Raw genomic sequence first — 18,325 nt, forward strand, 5'->3', positions numbered from 1 at the left:
ATACTATGTTGGCGCATGGATAGTTTTATATTGTTGATTTTATTGCAATTGGAGCTGTATTTTTATTGTTAAAGTAGGAAGCCTCGAGACATCTATTTTATGAGGCGTTTTATTGATTTAATAAACAAATAACAAGTTTATGCCCAGTATTTCTGAGCACAACTTCTGGACCATTCCCTGCAACTTATTTCTTGCATGCATTCTTCCTGAGAGTATGTTCAGGCTGGCCAGCACCACCTGTACCCATGGCCAAGGTGCCTTAACTTGGTGTACTGCTCAATGGCACTGCTGATGGTTCTTGGGAGAGCTGGAGCTGATGACCTTATTGGCCCTTCCAACTCTGCTATTCTGTGATTCTGTAGCTGTATGGGCTCAGAGATTAACCTGTGCTTGGACCCTCCAAGCCCGCACGACGGGTAGTGCAGGAAGAACCACGCTGGCCGTGTCTCCAGGGGCAAGAGCTCAACTCCGGAGGCAGGGAAAGGGATGTTCCAGTGGGCAGGGCATGGAGGAAATGGCAAGGCCAGGGAGGAATGCAACCTTCCCGCCTGCTCCTCCTCAGCTCCCCAGCCAGCTGGTCAAAAACAGCTGTCCAGCCAAAGAAAGGAAAGCAGGGTGGAAGGAGCAGGGGAATGAAGCCCACCTCCACTGCTCCCCTCCCTCTGTGTAGGATGCTGGTAATTCTCCAAGGCTGGGTGCCTATGGCCGCCCTGGCTGGACTGCACCCTAAATCCAGACGGCTTTCAGTTGGGGTTATTGAAAATCAGCCCACAGTGGTAAAATCAAGCTTGCCCTCCCCTCCAGTCACATCCTAAGCAAAGCTCCTCTCAAGCTACACGTAATCCTTGGCAGGAAAAGAGTGCAGCTCAAAAAACCAAGCAATCCCAGCTGATGTCTCCTCAGCCTCTTCGTATTTAAAATGGATTTTTTTGTGTGATTATATCCACATATTTTCCACGTAGCTGGAGAACCAGCCTAGGAAGGTGAATGTGATCCTCTCTTTAAATTGTGCTGTTTTTGGCTTCTTTACAGATTGCGGTCTCTGTTTTGTTTTTGGGTTTGGTTTGGAAATTTACCTATGAATCGCTTTATGGTCTCCTTACAGGTGGTAAGGTATTGTGCCTGATCCTGGACAGTTTGGGTGTCCAGACCTGCAGCCAGGAGTTAAGGAACAATGACTGGCAGGTTTCGGATTGTACATCTCTGGAAGGAGAAGTCATGGCCCATCCATTTGGCTGGTACCAAAAGGCCGGTGAGTAGCAGCACTGCCGTTTTGAGTCATGCACCTGCCTGCACTTCATGACAGGAGTGTGCAAATGGGAAAGGCGGGGCCTGGCTTGCACACGAGGAGACTCCCTGCAGAGGTCTTGATTGCCTTGAGGCCTGAGGGAGAAATTCAGTTTCGTAGAAGCTCTCGGGAGCTGCCTTCCAGTGGTGGACAGGGCAACAGTACCAAAGCCCCTGGCCTGTTTTAGCATAATGGCCTTCCTGAGGGTCACAGAGGCTTAAGAGAGGCCTTTTGACTCTTGAAGAACTTAAGAGAAGCCATGCTGGGTCAGATCCAAGGTCCATGCAGCCCATCACACACACACAATGGCAAACCATCTCAGCACACAATGGCAAACCAGTCGCCCAGAGGACTGGTCGAGCAGGATGGGTGCAGGACATCCACCTGTCCAAGGTCTTCAGAAACCGGCGTGTGCAGTATGCCGTCTCTGGTAAAGGAGCGGCACACAGCCAGTGCGACTTTTAGAACGAGGCGGGAGCACGCCAAAGCGAGGAAACCACCCAACAGTGGCTCTGCAGGAAAAGGGGGCGAGGGAAGGGCGTGTGGCACGCGGGGAGAGCAAGGCTGGGAGCCCAGGTGGTCTAGCTGGGGGCTCAGGGTTAAGTTCTGCACCTGGCATTTCCCTCCTGGTTCTCCCTCTTTGTCTCAGGCCTCAGAAAACCAGACTTTTGCCATCATTGTTAGGAACAGGGCAAAAGGACCACCTTTCCTTCCCTTAAAGGAGGAACCTATTCTTGTCCCAGGGTGTCCAGGATAATTAATTTCAGAATGGGCAGGTTTGCACAAGACATTACCCCTCCCTGGGATTTGAGCTAGTTACCTTTCGTCACTGCAGGTGAAACCGTCCTGAGGGAGAACTCCCTGGGCACATTGCAAGATCCCAGAGGGAAGCAGGCTGGCGGGGGCGGAAAGCTGGCCCTTTTTGTAGAAAGGAGTCCCACCTTAAGCTCATTCCAGACGGTTCGGAGAGATTCATCGTTGGGTTTGGAGGAGGTTCAGGATCAAGGGGTGGGTCAGACCTTTGACGCTTCAAGGTTACCTCAGGAGGTTTCTCAGGCCAGGCATGAGGTGGAAGCAGGTATGAGAGCCAGTCCTTGACCAGTAAGGGGGCATCTGGAGAAATGTCCAGTTCAGCTAGAGGGGCTTTGCTGTTTCTTCCGTCTTGCTTGCTAGCTGCAAGAGTCACAATGAAGGTGCAGCCAGGATCTTTCCTTAAAGTGGAGTGGGGGGGGGGCATGGGGAAGTTTCCAGTTTGCACCCAACTCTTTACATGGGCAGAGGCTTCCCCTTCCACTTTTGGTAGAAAGCTATTTAGAGCTCAGACTGTTCTGTAATCAGCTGGATTTCAAAGAGGTGCACTTCAATGGATTGTCTTGAGAGATAGACCCAGGAGGGAGACGGGACCAGCTCGTGATGCCTTTGACCACCGACCCATGTTGCTGCTGATGGCAGCCAAGTGGGATTGCTCGTGAGCAATCCTGCTTTCCCATCTTTGGCAGGACTGCTGGGCAGGAAGCTAAAATGGGAAGTGAAGAAGGAAGGGTTTCCTTGAACTGAGCTACGTTCTCAGCTTCTCTGTCTAGCAAGATTATGTCTTAAATTTTGCAGTAGTACTCGGAGGAACTGACGGTTTTCTTTATATAACTCGACTGGTTAATTAGAATCCAACTTGTGGGTGGCTTTTTCTTTAGTGCATCTATTTTCTACATCTCCTCGTTGAACATTAAATTATATTAAGCAACAAAACTCACTTCTGTATAATGAGACAGCTTCAGGAGTTGAAGTTTGTGAAGCTTTTCTTCAGAGCGAGTGAAAAACAGCACAGGCAGATGGGTCACTGAGCTAGATTTTTAAAATTGATTCAGCGAAGATTAAATGAAGGACTCCATTTGTTTTCTACAGTGCTGTCAATATTTACATAGTAACAGTAGCAAAAGCAAACGGCAGGTCCCTGCCCCCAAGAGCTTACAGTCATTTCAGCAGTGAAAAGGAAGGGGAAATGAAACAGTACAAGCGAGGATAAGCAGTGTTAAATCTAGAGATGGTTGTGGATGCAAATACAACCTGCAGTCCAAGTTCCCCATGTCTGGAAGGGCAGTAACAACAGCAAGAATCTGGTAACAGCAAGAACAACCACAACGAATGTGTATATTTCAGAAATGTGCATGAAAGAACGTGTGTGCTTGAAAAATCCACACAGAGCATGCTTTAATCAATTGGAGGAAAATGTGTACATTCCTAAAATGCACACCGTTGATGCATACTTATGGAAATGTGCATGAAAATAGGCTTGAACTTTATGAGAAAAGGAGAAACTTGAGTTTTCCAAATTCTACTTCCTAGCTCATGTCCCTGTCATACTGTAAGCTTTGCTTTTACCTTTCCGTATCCATGAAAGCATTCATTTTACCTTTTTAGTTGTCCTTTTGCAATGCATTTATTTGCGTCGTGAATTTCACCAGAACAAAACAGAATCTAAGCAGCACATGAAAGTGCTTATAATGTTCCATTGATTACTACTTTTCCCATCCCTCTTGTAGAAGCCACCCCTCCTGTGTGCCGCCCTGTTCTTCAGCTGGGAAGGGAAGAAAACGGTAAGCAGAAAAAAATTGATCCTAGAACTTCCTTGCGCTTTTCTCCTGTATGTGCTATTCAGTGGCCAGTCTGAGGGCCATCTCTGGTCCCCATACACAGTTTGAGTGTATGGTCCATCTCCTGTAGCGTGAGTGACGGCTTTTTAACCAGCCCAAGTTCTGTGAAATGACTTGTCATAGTTTCATCACAATCCTTATATAGCACCTTCCAGGATCTTACACATCCTAGTAAGATGGCATACCAGTAGCATAAAAATGGAATCAAAGCAGGTTAACAGGTTTGCCCAGCACCGACTTTATATTCTTTTTGGCACCAGGTAAAAACCTTTTTAAGGATTGAGGAATTTTAACTTGGTTTTAATATATTTACAGGCACATTTTGGTTTTGTTTGTTTGTTATTATATATGTTTATTTATTGTTCTTAGTCTTGTAAGCCATCCTGGGATGATTTTCGTGTAGGACAGGGTAGAAATATTTTAAATAAATAAATAGATTTAAATTTTTAAAAAAGTTGTCAGGGCCTTTGGTGGGGGCACAAACAGTCCACCTTGAACGGGATAAGGCCGAGGGGTCATCTCCACCTGCTGCTCTCCCTCTCCCTTTCACAATTTCTCTTCAGGAATTCTTCCTGCAGAAGACAATAGATAAATCAATGAATATCAGAATGGGTGATCTGCTGGTCATGCAGTTCCCTTTCCCGCCTGAAGAGGTCACTGCCTCCCAGCTGGCAGGTTCATTCCCAGTTTCCCTTTCCCCGCAGACCAGAGAGTGATGGCAAAGAGGTTGGTTTCCCTGGTGCATAAGCATTTCCTTCAGCCTCCGTATCACTTCTGCTCGAGTCGTCTGTGCTTTGAGGGCGTTAGACAGCGGTGAGACTCGATGCATAAGTGAACGGGCTGCCCCAGGCCCTGCAGTCTGAGTGTTAGAGGAGAGGTCCTGAATCAGAGCAAGGACTATCTAGTCCAGCATTCTGGTCACACACAGGCCACCCAGGTGCTCACAGAAAGCCCATGGAGAGGATATGATTACTTCATCCTGAAGATAAAGTGGAGATGGGCCAAGATAGTTTGGTGCTAGAGGCAGAATAGCGAACGGTGCTTGCCCAGCTACTGGTCGGAGAGCCAGCGTGGTGCAGAGGTTAAGAGTGTGGGACTGTGTCATGAGCCAGGGTTCCCCCCGTCATACATTCAAAGGCACAGACCTTTCTTACAAAATGTTCTGTACTGACCAAAGCATTTTCTGGAAGCACGGACACCCAGAATGAATCTCTGAGCATGCACAGAGTGGTTTGTTGAACCCGATCGAGTATTTACTTCTAGGGACTCTCCTTATGAGCACGCCTGGGCCTCATCCCTCTGGGAAGGGCCCCCCTGAAAGCAAGCACACCTCCTCTCCATGCATCAGTTCTCTAATTAGGCTGCCCTCCTCTGCTGACATTGACACATGTGGCTAAGAGCCATACTCACCTCGTCTGTCTTTGCAAAACTCCCCCGCTCCCAGTGCTTCCCTCCCACTGCTAGCTATACATCTCAGTTATTCCAGAGGCCGCCTGCCCACCTGGGGAGTCTGGCCTAGAGATAGGGGTCTCCTCTTCTCTCATCTCAAGGTCTGGAACTGGCCCACATTCCTCCTCCTCTTCCTCCTCCTCTGAAGTCCAGCCAGCAGGCCTGGGAATGTGCACCAAGAGCAATGCTCATTCTCACCCCCAACAGCCTGGGACTTGGGCGATCCGGGTTCGAGTCCCCACTCAGCCACAGAGCTCACAGGGTGACTTTGGGCCAAGCACGGACTCCCAGCCCAACATGCCTCACAGGGCTGGAAGTCTGTGAGGAGGCAAAGATTTGTGGAAAACACCTCAAGTTCCTTGGCAGGAAAAAAGCAGGGTATAAATATAAGAAATAATTCAGTTCCAGTGGTGAGCTGTGCAAAAGCCACTCCCCTGCAAGTGCCCCAACATATTTTAGCTTAAAGTCAGGGCTGCTAGTCTCTGAACATGGACAAAGGCATTTTGACCCTTTGGAGTGGGGAAAACCAGCACGAGAGAAAGATCCATGAGAGGGGAAGAGGAGACTGGGCCATAGGAAAGGGGCAGGGGCTTCTCAGAAACTTCAGGGGACCAAATTTGGCCCCCAAGCCTGTGATTTTTCACCCCATGAAGTAGGTTGGCATCCAGCAGAGGCTGATCATTTCTCTTTCATCCGGCTTTGGTTTCTAGTTACCTAAATAGTCCCCAAAGCATCAGAGACTGGAGCAAGGTAAGCAGGTTCTCCTCTTGAGGTAACCTGTGGCCCAGAACAGACCCTGGGGTGTCTGAGACCTCCAATATAACTCGCCCTCCTTTAGAGCTCTTCTGAAATTCTCTTGAAAATCTTACAAGGGCAGATCATCAGGGGCACATGCTCAAATAGGTGGTGGGAAAGAGCAACGACAAGCCTGTGAACTTTTAACTAGCTTTCTGGAGAGAGAGGCTGGCCTACGTTTCTCCGCAGCTTATTTTAACATCTCGATAAACATCTGGCATGTTCACATTCTCCTCCATCCGATGCCCCGTGCTGAAACAAGCCCAGCCAAAAGAATGCAAAAGCCTTCCATTTCCCATCTGATAGCTTCTCTGTGCTAAGAAATAATAGCTCTGTGTGCAGGGAAAAGTGGCAGTCGCAGGACACATGATTATAGTTATTGAACAAGGAGGTTTTCTGGGCAGGGGAAGTGGCTCACGGTGTTGCCTTCCACCCACTCCAGCCAGACTGGCAGAAACCTGCATGCACAACACGTCCTTGAGATATACATTATTCACCATGTGCGTCCATGAGTGCTTTTGCTATGACAGCCTTGCAAACTATAAATGATACTGGCTGTGAAATCGACACACAAATACAGTTTCCTGCACCCTTCGCTTTCTTTTTTGGAAGGGCAGTTTCCCCCTCCATACTGCAAGGCAGGCCTCTTTTCAAAGCAAGGGGAATTTAAAACACATTTGGATAATAAGTTGCCTGGAAGGGCTGGCGTTTTTGTTCCCGTCTAGGTTAGGGGAGTGATGTCCAGCAATATTCAGCCATGAGAGAAAAGTACTTCCACTCATGCATGTTGGGAGACCCAGTTTCAGTGGATCACCCCAAAAGCTGCTTCTGAAGGGTCAGGAAATCTGGGATGGGGGATTTTCTTATTATTAGCCTGCAGTCTTATAGGTTCTTTGCTTGGCTTCTTAGCATATAATTAGGATATGCAGGAATAGTCCTCTCTCCTTCTCCTTCTCTTCCTCCCTCTCCTCCTCCTTGCATTGCATGTATACCCCAACTTTTCCTCTTGTGAGAAGCTCTGGTTGGCTACATCGTTCTCTGCTCCACATTTTTATCCTCACAACAACACCCTGTGGGGTAGAGTAGCCCAAGAGTAAATGGTTGGCCCCAAGTCTTCCAGTGGCCCTCAGGGCTGAGTGGCTGGAAGAACCCAAATCTCTTGGCTACTCTGTCTAGCACTCTGGCTGCTATGCCACACTGGCCCTCTGCAGACCTGGTTTGGATTAACGGAAGGGTTAACCAGTTAATCAGCTCCATAAACCACTCCCAGTTTCCAGCAACAACCTATGAATATTTATACGTGGTGTTCATGATGTCTGATCCTGGACACTTGGGGTTGTTTGTAGGCAAAACAACCCTGTCATTCCATGGGTCAGGCCTGGCTTAATTGGGCATAGTTTAACCCATGAACAACCCCATGTGCCCAGGATGTTTCTGCAAACTGTAAGTCACTTGCAAGCAGTGCACATCCTCACATGTCATGGATAAATCAACCCAGGATACGCCTCCAGATTGATTGATTTATACACCGTCCCATTCCCATAGGCTTTGGGAGGTTTACAAGAGATTACAACCGATGTCATTGTCACATCCAAAGTGGGGCTCCGTGTGAGAGCGAAAGCAGCAGCACAGAGAGGGGAAGGTCAGCCAGGGCCGGCCCGACGGCCAGAGCCCTGCGCCCTGCAAGCCGTGGCACTCAAAAATGCCCCAGAGAGGGGCAGGTGAGGAGGACATCAGGCCGAAAGGAGCAAAGTCACATTTTGTTCTTGCGGCCATGATGGGGTGATGATGCTCCAAGGAGGTTTTCCTGTTTTGCTTTTCAAAGCAGGGCTGGCAGGCGGGTTTGTTGGCACTCCAGCCAATCCGGGATTGTAAAGCAGGGGGTGGGAGCCGGCCGTGGGGAGAAGAAGAGAAGGGCTACGTGAGTATCACGCAGGGCTGCCCAAAGAGGGGGCGCAGGAAAGGGGCGAAACTACTGAGTGGGGGGGCACTGACACGCGGCCTTGGAAAGCTGTGAGTAGCAAGTCTCCACACAGCTGAAAGGGAGAACGGCAGGGTGGGGAGGGACAGAAGGTGGAAGAATGGGTCCCACCCTCCCACCTGCATGTTTGCCAGCCAGTATGGGGTGCCCATCACTCCAGGGGGCTTCTTCCTCCCTCCCCAAGCATAGGTCTTCCTCTTGTTCTTGGTGCCCTTCTCATATTCTGGTAGATAGTAAAAACCATCCTGACTGGGCAATAAAAATAGCAAAATTAATAAGATCCACAGGGCTGTAGAGAAGCAATGGAAGCGAGGACACAAGTGAGATTAATGGGTATGATCTGGCTTGAATGGGATAAGAAAACCTCTCCATCAATGTGGAAGTTGTACCAATTTGAGGCAACTGCTCATGCAGGGATACCCCCGAAGTTGCTTTCTCAAGGACGTGTGTGAACAATGTGAACAATGGCTGGAAATGGCAGGGGAGAATAGACACCCGCCTCACTGCAGAGATGTCAGAGAGGGACCTCTTCATACCGTGGTGCCTCGTGGTCTTGCTGAGCAGATGTACCTCATTAGATGGTTGGTGGTTCCATATTAGGGCCACATTAGAATTAAGTGTTGTTGCTTTTTCTGGCTTATGATACTGTGGGCTGTAGGTGTGTGTGTGTGTGTGTGTGTGTGTGTGTGTGTTGCATAGCAGGACAATGGTGGTAAGATGGAGTTGCATATTTCAATTTACTTGCATTGAGCTTGCACTATTGAAACCTAGTGTGGTAGGAAGACTTCAGTGTTGTCATGACCTTATTATGCTTACTGTCAAATATTCTTTGACAGTAACATACATATACTATTTTATGTAAAACATACAGAACGCTCACAAGTAGGTACGCTTAGTGTGGTAAGCTGATAAACAATGGTTTGTATGCACTGCTAATGCATACCTTTTTTTCCAATCACTCCACTCTAAATAGGGCTTGTGTTGGATATAACGTATAATATTTTTAAAAACTTTGTTTTTGTAGAGTCAGATTGGTAAGATCGCAATGGGATTTTCCTGAGCTTTCTGAAATAGCTGGGTTAAAGTCTCATGATTTCTTTCCTGATTTGCAATGTCAGCATTATGAATTCTTTGTTTTTACTAGAGGTTTGCTCCTGAAAAAAACCCCTTCAGTCACATAGGATCACATCAGCACCAACCTTTTATTTTTGGCCAAAACCCAGAAATTCCATCCAAAAATTAGCATTTTCACACATTTTGGGTTGTTCTGGAAGTTTCAGATTGTCATTGTAAAAGCAGTGAATGGGTGGGTCATAACAGAATAATTGGGGGGATGTAAGTGCCTCAATAGGGATGCAGTGGCACAATGAATTAAACTGCTGAGCTGCTGGGCTGGTTGATCGAAAGGTCACCGGTTCAAATCCGCACACGGTGTGAGCTCCCATACTCTGTCCCAGCTCCTGCCAACCTTGCAGTTTGAAAGCATGCAAATGCAAGTAGATAAAAAGGTGCCACTTCGGTGGGCAGGTAACAGCGTTCCGTGCACCTCGGTGTTTGGTCATGCCGGCCACATGACCACGGAGACTGTCTGCGGACAAACGCTGGCTCCCTCGGCCAGGAAACGGAGATGAGCGCCGCCCCCTAGAGTCAGGCATGACTGGACTTAATGTCAAGGGGAAACCTTTACCTTTACCTTTTTACGTGCTTCAATGGAGAAAGATAGATAGATAGATAGATAGATAGATAGATAGATAGATAGATAGATTATATGGGGTATTAAACTCTTTCAGCCAGACATCCAAATTCTGTTTTGGAGATGTGCTTGGGAGCTACATGCCACAGGTGTGAAGGGTCAAAGGCAAAGAGGCAAGATGAAAACATCCCAAATGCCCACTTATTTCCACCTTTTAGAATGGGGGAAGAGCCAAGAAAGTAAGCACACAATGACACCAAAGATTTCATAACTTGCTCAAGTTGAGAGTAAGCTCAGCTGTGAGTGCAAAATCATCCCCATGAAAAGATCTCTGAAAACTGTTGAGATGACCCAGACACATTGGCTTACAATGAAATGGAACCCAGACAAAGTTTTTCCTCTGGTTTCTCTGCTTTTAAGAGCATAACTGCTCATTTGCAGCTTTGTGTCGGGAACAAGATGTACCACTTCCACTCTGTTGGAACTCAGCAACTCAGACTAGAAAAGAGATGTGTAATTATTGTTTTGAAACATAGTTCTTAAACTATGTTCTAAAACTCCATTCTTGTTATTGCTTCCAAACTGAAAGCAAAAACATGAAATGATATAATTTGCTCCCCTTTTACCTCCCAACAATTAAAGTGTGTTTAAAAAAAATAATAAAAATACTGGGATCCACCAAAGCTGACTCAGGGTGACTGTATTAATGGATGCCCGCTAAAATGTCTTATCCATGACAGCCCTGCTCAGCTCTTTGAAATGCAAGACTGTGGCTTCCTTTATGGAGTCCTCCATCTTATATTTGTTCTTCTTTTAGTTCTGCTAAATTCAGGGTGACTTCAGTTAGACATAATCAACTAGTTCAATGTTTTCAGTAGCATGGCTTAGGGTACTTCCAAACAAGAGTTTACTATGACATCACTTTGGCTTGTTCTTGTGTAGGTTCAACATATCGGTGATGTAATATGAGGAATTCACCACTGGCAATTTTATTTTTTCTTCATGAAGAAGGAATAGTGGTGGTGACTTCCCGTCTTGACTTCTGTAACGCAGTCTACATGGGGCTACCCTTGAAGATGGTCCGGATACTTCAATTGGTTCAAAATAGAGCTGCCAGGCTGCTGACGGGGACTGGGCGTTATGTTCACATGACTCCAGTTCTCCATCAGCTTCACTAGCTTCCCATTGAAGTCCGGGCCCAATTCAAGGTGTTGGTGATGACCTATAGAGCCCTAAATGGCTTGGGTCCTGGTTACCTGAAGGAGCGCTTACATCCATATATGCCCGGCCGCCCCTTGAGATCTGCAGGAGAGGCCCTTCTCCGGGAACCCTCCGTGAAAGAAATTAGGAGGGTGGGTACTGGGAGGAGGGCTTTCTCTGCGGTGGCGCCTAAGTTATGGAATGCGCTCCCCAGAGAGGTCCGCCTGGCGCCGTCATTATTTGTTTTTCGGCGCCAGGCGAAGACCTTTTTATTTAAGCAGCATTTTAATTGTTAATATTATTGGATTTTATCTGGCCAGGGCGGCTTATTCTATATTGGTAATTTTGTATTTTTAACTTAATGTTTGTATTTTTTAATTTAATGTTATAATTATTTTTTAACTTAACGTTGTAAGCCGCCCCGAGGCTTCGGCAAATGGGGCGGCATAAAAATGTTTTAATAAATAAATAAATAAATAAATAGTCCCAATTCATACAATGTGTGTAGAGAAACCTTCTGTTAAACCCTTACAGGGTCCTGTTCTTGTATTTATATGTGGGCATGTCATGAGTGGAGCCAGCTGGAGCCAGGGGTCAGACTAGATGGCCCTGGAGGCCCCTTTTGACTCACTCTGTTTCTATGTTATACACTGAATGGAAACATCCACTTATGATAATGGCTACTTAAGGTGATTTCTTTCCAGTGATTTGCTGTGCAGAAACATGGATTGACTCAGACCACAGGAGTTACAATCTGCTTTAAAAATGGAGAAGAAGTGGTCCTCCAGGTGCTGTAGGATTCAAATTCCCATCAGCCCCAGCCACCATGGACATGGGAATTAGAGTCTTACAAGATCTGAATGGCTACAAGTTTCCTACCTGTGATCTATGGAAAAGTCTAACAAACAGTACACTTAGTTCTACTTTCCAGTAACATGAAGTTGTTTTTTTATTATTAAAAGGGAAAAAGTGTATGGGTCTAATCACTGTGTCCACATGGGAACAAACTTCAGCCTGAAGAAACTGATGTGCATTTACTGGTTCACCCAACTGGAAAAACAATTCCTCCCATTATCAGAATAAAAGCACCATTACATAAAGGATACCTTTGCTCATGTCTGGCCACTTGGATAAATGAAGTCTCTCTATAGTGTTCTGGCAAATTCAAATTAATATTCTCTGGGATTTTGCTCCTAACATTTTGCATTTTGTTTCTCAGCAACTCTGGGCAAATGGCAGCGCATGGATAGGACCTCTGTTCTCATAGATCCTTCCATTTCCACGTTTGACGTCATGCATGTCAGCAAGGATGCCTCCAGTGACTTTGCCACCATCCAAAATTTTTGCCTCTCAGGTGAGAAAGTCGCTTACCTAAATTTCAGATCGATTTTCCTCCTGCTTAACGAGATGTTGCCGAGTTGTCAAACTCACTCTTCCTCTGTGTCTGTCTTGGAAGACACCAATTTCTGCATTTCCAAATTCTTCTGGTCCTCACAGTGGATTTCTTAACTGATGTCAAGTGCCCGGATACAATTAATGTGTCTTATTGTTATTAACAAGAGCCAGTGTAGTGTAGCGATTAGACTGCTGACCCGGAATCCAGAAGATCTGGATTCTAGTCCCACTTGGGCTGACCGTGGGCCAGTCCGTGACTCTTAGCCTAACCTTCTCTCCCAGGGTTGTCATGAGGATTAGCCTGAGAGGAGGAAGAGGAGAATTATGTAAGTCACTTTGAGCCCCTTGCAGGAAAAAAGATGTCAAAGGAATGGATGGGGAGGGGTTAAGCATTCCCCCTCCTCCCACTGGGGCTCTGATCATCCCTGAAGCTTCTGTTAGCCCCGGGATGAATCCTGTCTTTAATGCCCAAGGGAACCTCTCCTCTGGGGCTAATAGAAACTTTGAGGACGTGATGCAGCCACGCTATGAAAAGTGAGAGCCTGTAAAACTGTCGTTTCAAACTGGAGGATGGCTAGTTGCCAAGCAGCAGATTTCCCACATGGGCTGGAAACAGCAGCTTGTGCAAGCAGATAATGGGAAGCAGAAACTCTAAGCTTGTTACACCAATTTTGGCCAGTTTGCTCCTGACTCTTTCTACATTTCTAGGCCCAGCCCAAGGTTCTGGTTTTAACCTATCCAGCATCATATGGCTCAGGACCACCTCTCTGGTGTTAACTCTACCCATACCTATAATCAATTTCTGAGACTCTCCTCTGCATATCTTCTGCAAGGGAGGCTTGGAGAATGGCAACAAACAAGAGGGTCTTTTCGGTGGTGGCCTCCAATCATGGAATGCTCTCCTTAGCAAGGAAGAACTGGCACCAACATCTGCCAACTCTTTGGTTCCAGTTTAGCATTTTCTTTTGTTCCCAGACATTTGATGACATGGATGTACTGTTTAGCATCACTTGAATGGTTCCCGGCTCTGACTGATGTTTTAGTAGTTTTATAGGATGATTGAATTTTAGTAGGTAATTGTTTTGTTGTTTTAAAATTTGTAGTCTTTAATCTGTAATACCTTGGGCCACTTTTGGGAAAGGTATCTAAGAAGTATGATACACATTAATAGAATAGACAGAAAATTCTATGCATATATCCATCCAGTTCTCACTTTCTTCACAGTGTGTTCAAAGAACAAATTATGCATGGTGACCACTCTTGAAGTACAACCAACTGTGATACGGTGCATATTCTACCCAGAAACACAGAGCTGCCGTCTCGGTCTCCAAAGCCACCTCTGCCGACTTTTGCTCAAGGAGCCGGCTACGTTTATCTTTCGCAAGAAAGGTAAGTATGTGGCAGGAGAGTTAATGAAACAGAATACGTGTCTTTTGCTGTCCCTACAGGACAGTCTTCCCCTCCAGATGTGCTTGGCTTCAACCCTCAGCATCCTCTCACCAGAGTTGAAGTCCAGCACATCTGGAGAGCCTCAGGTTAGGAGGCTGCTACAAAACAGCAGTGGAATATTTGGCAGAAATAAACCTGCATGGCAGGCAAGATCCTTACAGAAACAGGGCAATCCCACATCTGGGCAGAAGGACTAACACATTACAGTCTTGTTTTATTCATGTTCTTTTATTTAAGCTCTTTATAAACTGTCCTATAGTGCAGGCTCTCACAGTCCACAGTCTTACAAACAGTCCTGCTGTTGAGGCAGCCTGGTGTTTTAGGGTGGAAGCAAAATGTAAAATGCTTTCATTGCAGCTGAGATCCACTTTGGCCCACAAAAGAGGTGATGGATAAAAAGAAGAGGCCAGCTAGTGGCTTCCATCAACAGTTCTTTAGCAGAAACAGTAGGCTATTTTCTAGAAATGATACATGACAGAGATTGGCCAGTGGCAATGACGGCTAAAACTGCCTCATCCAAACTGTCAACCCAAAATGAAACCAATGTGGAGGAAACCGAAGCTTCAGTGGAACTTTTCGGGTGGAACAGGTTTGAAAAACTCCCCAGTGTTTTCCAAAAGGCTCTTATGCAAAACTAGCTTGACGGAGCAGGGGTACAGAACTTCTTAAACATCTAACTGAGGTGAGAGGTATTGATGAGTCTCAAAGCACTTTCCGAGTCTCCCCTGTAAATTTTTTGAAGATAGCTCTTGCACAAGCCTGGCAGTGCCTGTTCTTGGCCTCAGCGCTAAATTGCCCATATGGAGCATGCATGCATGCATGCTTCTTAGAAAGCTTTAAGGTGACCCTAAGAGTCTTACATGGAATAATTCATTTCCCTTCCGTTTGTGCAGATGAGTTCTTGCCCATTGGTGGAACAAATGACGCTCCCTCTGTCTCCATTCAAATGCAACGAACTTTTGGCACTTTGCGAGTCATCCAAGTGGATTCCAACTGGAAGGGCATCAGACAATTCCTTGGGGTTCCATATGCAGCACCTCCAGTGGTAGAGAAACGGTTTCATCCTCCACAGCCGTTCACTGAGGAGGCATCCTGGAATGCCACTGCAGCACGGTGAGAAGACGAGTAATCTTGTCTGCCATCAGTTTCTCGATTGCTTCTCATAAGAAAGCAAGAGCTGTCTTTCTGTATCGAATCAAAGTCCAGCAGTCTCTCTTCAGTACCAGTGGTTAGCCTGATCCCTCTGTGGGCCACAGGTGAGGTGATGGCTGGGACTCGGCTTTGCTAATGTCAGCGTGAGTCTCAGCATTTGGCAGTGTGAGGTTAGAAAACTGGGGTTGCTGTTAAAGAGCAGAAGATGGGAAGTTATTTATGATATCATAAGTACCATGAAGAGAGGGCGCAAATTGTTCCTTTCTTGGCCTCAGGCATCAAAATAATACAGGCTTTCTCTGACTAATTTTATTTATTTATTGGTTTATTTGAAAAAATGTTTCCACCACAGAACAGCATTCAAGCCAAAGACCTGGTTGAATAAAAATGATTCTGCCTACTGTCAGAAAGACAGTAGTAGGGGTTTGAAAGTCTTGGTTAAATCTAATTTTTGCAGATTGTCAGGAGTATTTCATGGCATTTTTTGCACATGGACAGAATTAGGGTTTGCACAAATGTGTTTGCAACAAGTTAGTGCAAATTTGAAAATGGACAAATTCCTCCGGAATGTGCATTTTCATGGTTTAATCTATGGGACAGATGCACTTTTCTTGTTTTTTCCCTCTTTTTGTATTTTTTTAATTGAAATTGGCAAAAAATTATGCTAAATATAAAACTTGGCAGCAAGTCCATGGGATCTGGGTGACTTAGGAAAAGCCAGTCTGCTGCGGAATCTGCAGGTTGGATTCGTGAAAATCTAAACTCATTTGGGTCTGCTGCAGATTTCTCTGACATCTGCAGACAGCAGAGAAGGAAGCAACTCTCTTGGCAGGAGCTTCTGAGCCTCAAAACAGCCACCTGGAAGACTCTTTCTCACATCCCCACCAAATGCGATGGGACCAGGAGGAGGCAATGGGACCAACGGATGTGGGCCCAAGAGAAGGGCTTCCTGGGAAGATCTCTTTTCAAGCAGCTTGGTCCCCTGTGCCAAAATGTTGATATGACTGTCTCCGAAGTGCTACTTACTCCCCTCGTGTAGGAAAATCTTAATTTATTATATTGCATGATGTGTGTGCATTTCTGGCCATTTGTTCTTACCACCTGGTAAATACATTTTCCCCCATGGATGTTGGAAGAATTCTGAATTATCCATCCCTACGTAAAGCCAAAAGCATTTCCAAAAACTGAGCATGCTTTAAGCTGCCTACTCTTATACTGTAGGAAAAAACAGCTGGTTTAATTGCAATCAGAAACTAGGAGGGTAAAGTCCAGGAGATGCTGTGCACATGTGATTATTTCTGGCCCAAGCCCGGTGTGGGACCTGAATCCAAACTGGGGAGCATGGTTTTTCCTTCAAACCTGGAATGGCCCCTTCAAGCATGGGGATACATTAATTTATTTCCATTCTTATAATAGTCAATAGCTGGAGGTCTCTCAGTTCTAAGCCGGGGTAATGATTGAAGGCACAGAGCAGCCTTCCTCCATCCAATGCTCTCCAGATGTGCTTGGTTGCAACTCTCGTGGTCGTCCTGGTGGAGGATGATAAGGGTTGTAGTCCAACAAGAGCCAAAGGGCACAGCTTGGGGAAAGCCCATTCACGACGACGCTTCGGCTTGCAGGGACGTTCCCCTAGAGGCAATCAAGCATAGCATAGCCAAGGCCCTGATTCTTCCATGCAGTGTGGATGCTGGATGGAACCCCAGTCTTCAGTGACCTGATTTCTCATCCACCTGAGCCGTGTGGGTAGAGGCGACTCAACCACATGAGCCTTGTCGCTCACCACAGGGGAGGCAGTGCCTTGTTCCTCCAGGTGCACAACAACATACAGTTGAGACCTGCAAAGTGTTGCCGCATGACACACACTTGCTTTTCCTCTTTGTTGAGCTTTTGTTGCCCTGCTCAAGAAAAGCAGTGCTGTTCAAACGTGCTGTGAACTAAAGGTGCCCTTTGTCGCTCAGGTCTGCATGCAAAGTGGCCTACAATGACCTGGTAGAAAGCTTTAAGTTGTCCAGGTAAAAGGTAAAAGCATAGCCAGGTATGCTGGCCAGGTGAAAGCGTAGCCAATCCATCATGGAAAGCTGCTTCCACGAAACAGCTGACTCCCAAGTTTTTCATGTTGAAGAAATACTCCCTCTTTTCAAAGAAACAGCATATTTCCTGCAGCATCTTAACGTGCCAAATAAATTGACTTAATGAGAGATGCATTGAGATTTCTGGACAACTGAGTTTGGGGTATTAGTATTGCAATTTTGATTGATTAGTTGGTGCCTTTGGCATACATTATGCTCCATTAAGCCAAGGCAAGGTGGTGTGTCCCTCTTCTGAGCATTTTACAAACTAAACTTAGACACTGGAGAGGAAAGTGAGGGTGGCTTTATTTCTACTTTGGGCCAGACCACATGATTAAAAGAGCCCTGCTTAAACTGGCTTCCCTTAGACTGAAGGAAAAACAATTAGCTTTCAAAAGCTTTCATTAGCATTCAAAAGCTTTGGGGCATATAGTGCAGCAGTTGATGTCTGTGCATGATTATTTTAGGAGGTCCCTGTGCTCCTTCTCCATTACAGCTTTTATTCTGAGCTTTATGGAAGGTATCTATGATCCTGCACTCCATTCACAAACTGGTTCACTCCCACGGAGCACCCTGAGCTGTCTGGCACCTGGGTGCAGAATGTCCCTTTCCTGCAAAATCTGACCTTGCTTTCTTTTACTAGTTTGAAACGCCTGGGGAGATGTGGGCTAACTTTAGCAGGCATTTAGAAGCTGTGGGGAGAAGTAATTGCAGTGCATTGTTGTTAAGTAGGGACAGTCCGTGCGTTGCGGTGGCCAAAGTGCTGGTCTGAGGACCTGGGAGCTCCAGCTTCTAGTCCCCGCTCAGCCATGGAGCCAACTGGAGCCAGACTCCCAGTTGGACCTACCTCACGGAGCTGTTGCTGTGGGGATAAGATGGAGGGCAGGGGGACGAGAATGATGCAAGATGCTTAGAGTTTCTTATAAGAAAAAAGTGGGATATAAATCGAATGAATGAAAGGTTCAATATCATTTGTGCATGCAAATAGGTTCATCTCAATCATCTTTCAAGTGCAAAGCCTTCTTTCTTTGGAGTCTAACACTAGATCCTCTTCCTCTTTTTTGTGGAGGAGAATCAGTAATACCCATTCATCCAGAGTTTTATTATATCTCTAGGGCTGGCTGCTGGCAACCTGGGGATGAGGTCAGTCCTTTCGTCAGTGAAGACTGCTTGTATTTGAACATCTTTGTCCCACTTAACTCT

At 46.2% G+C, this 18,325-nt stretch overlaps 1 protein-coding gene across 1 annotated transcript in view; it reads left to right on the top strand.

The window, feature by feature from the left end:
* The window catches only part of TG (thyroglobulin), a 155,591-nt gene that overhangs the window by 58,100 nt on the left and 79,166 nt on the right, over positions 1-18,325 (top strand). Inside the window, exons 34-39 of the mRNA XM_044450405.1 lie at positions 1,106-1,252; positions 3,829-3,882; positions 12,277-12,411; positions 13,677-13,849; positions 14,800-15,014; positions 18,238-18,325. Coding sequence (XP_044306340.1) covers positions 1,106-1,252; positions 3,829-3,882; positions 12,277-12,411; positions 13,677-13,849; positions 14,800-15,014; positions 18,238-18,325 — 812 coding nt within the window. The remainder of the gene's footprint in view (positions 1-1,105; positions 1,253-3,828; positions 3,883-12,276; positions 12,412-13,676; positions 13,850-14,799; positions 15,015-18,237) is intronic.

The sequence above is a fragment of the Varanus komodoensis genome, unplaced genomic scaffold (genome assembly GCF_004798865.1).
Source record: "Varanus komodoensis strain SLA01 unplaced genomic scaffold, ASM479886v1 scaffold66, whole genome shotgun sequence".
In the NCBI taxonomy this organism is placed as follows: Eukaryota; Metazoa; Chordata; class Lepidosauria; order Squamata; family Varanidae; genus Varanus; species Varanus komodoensis.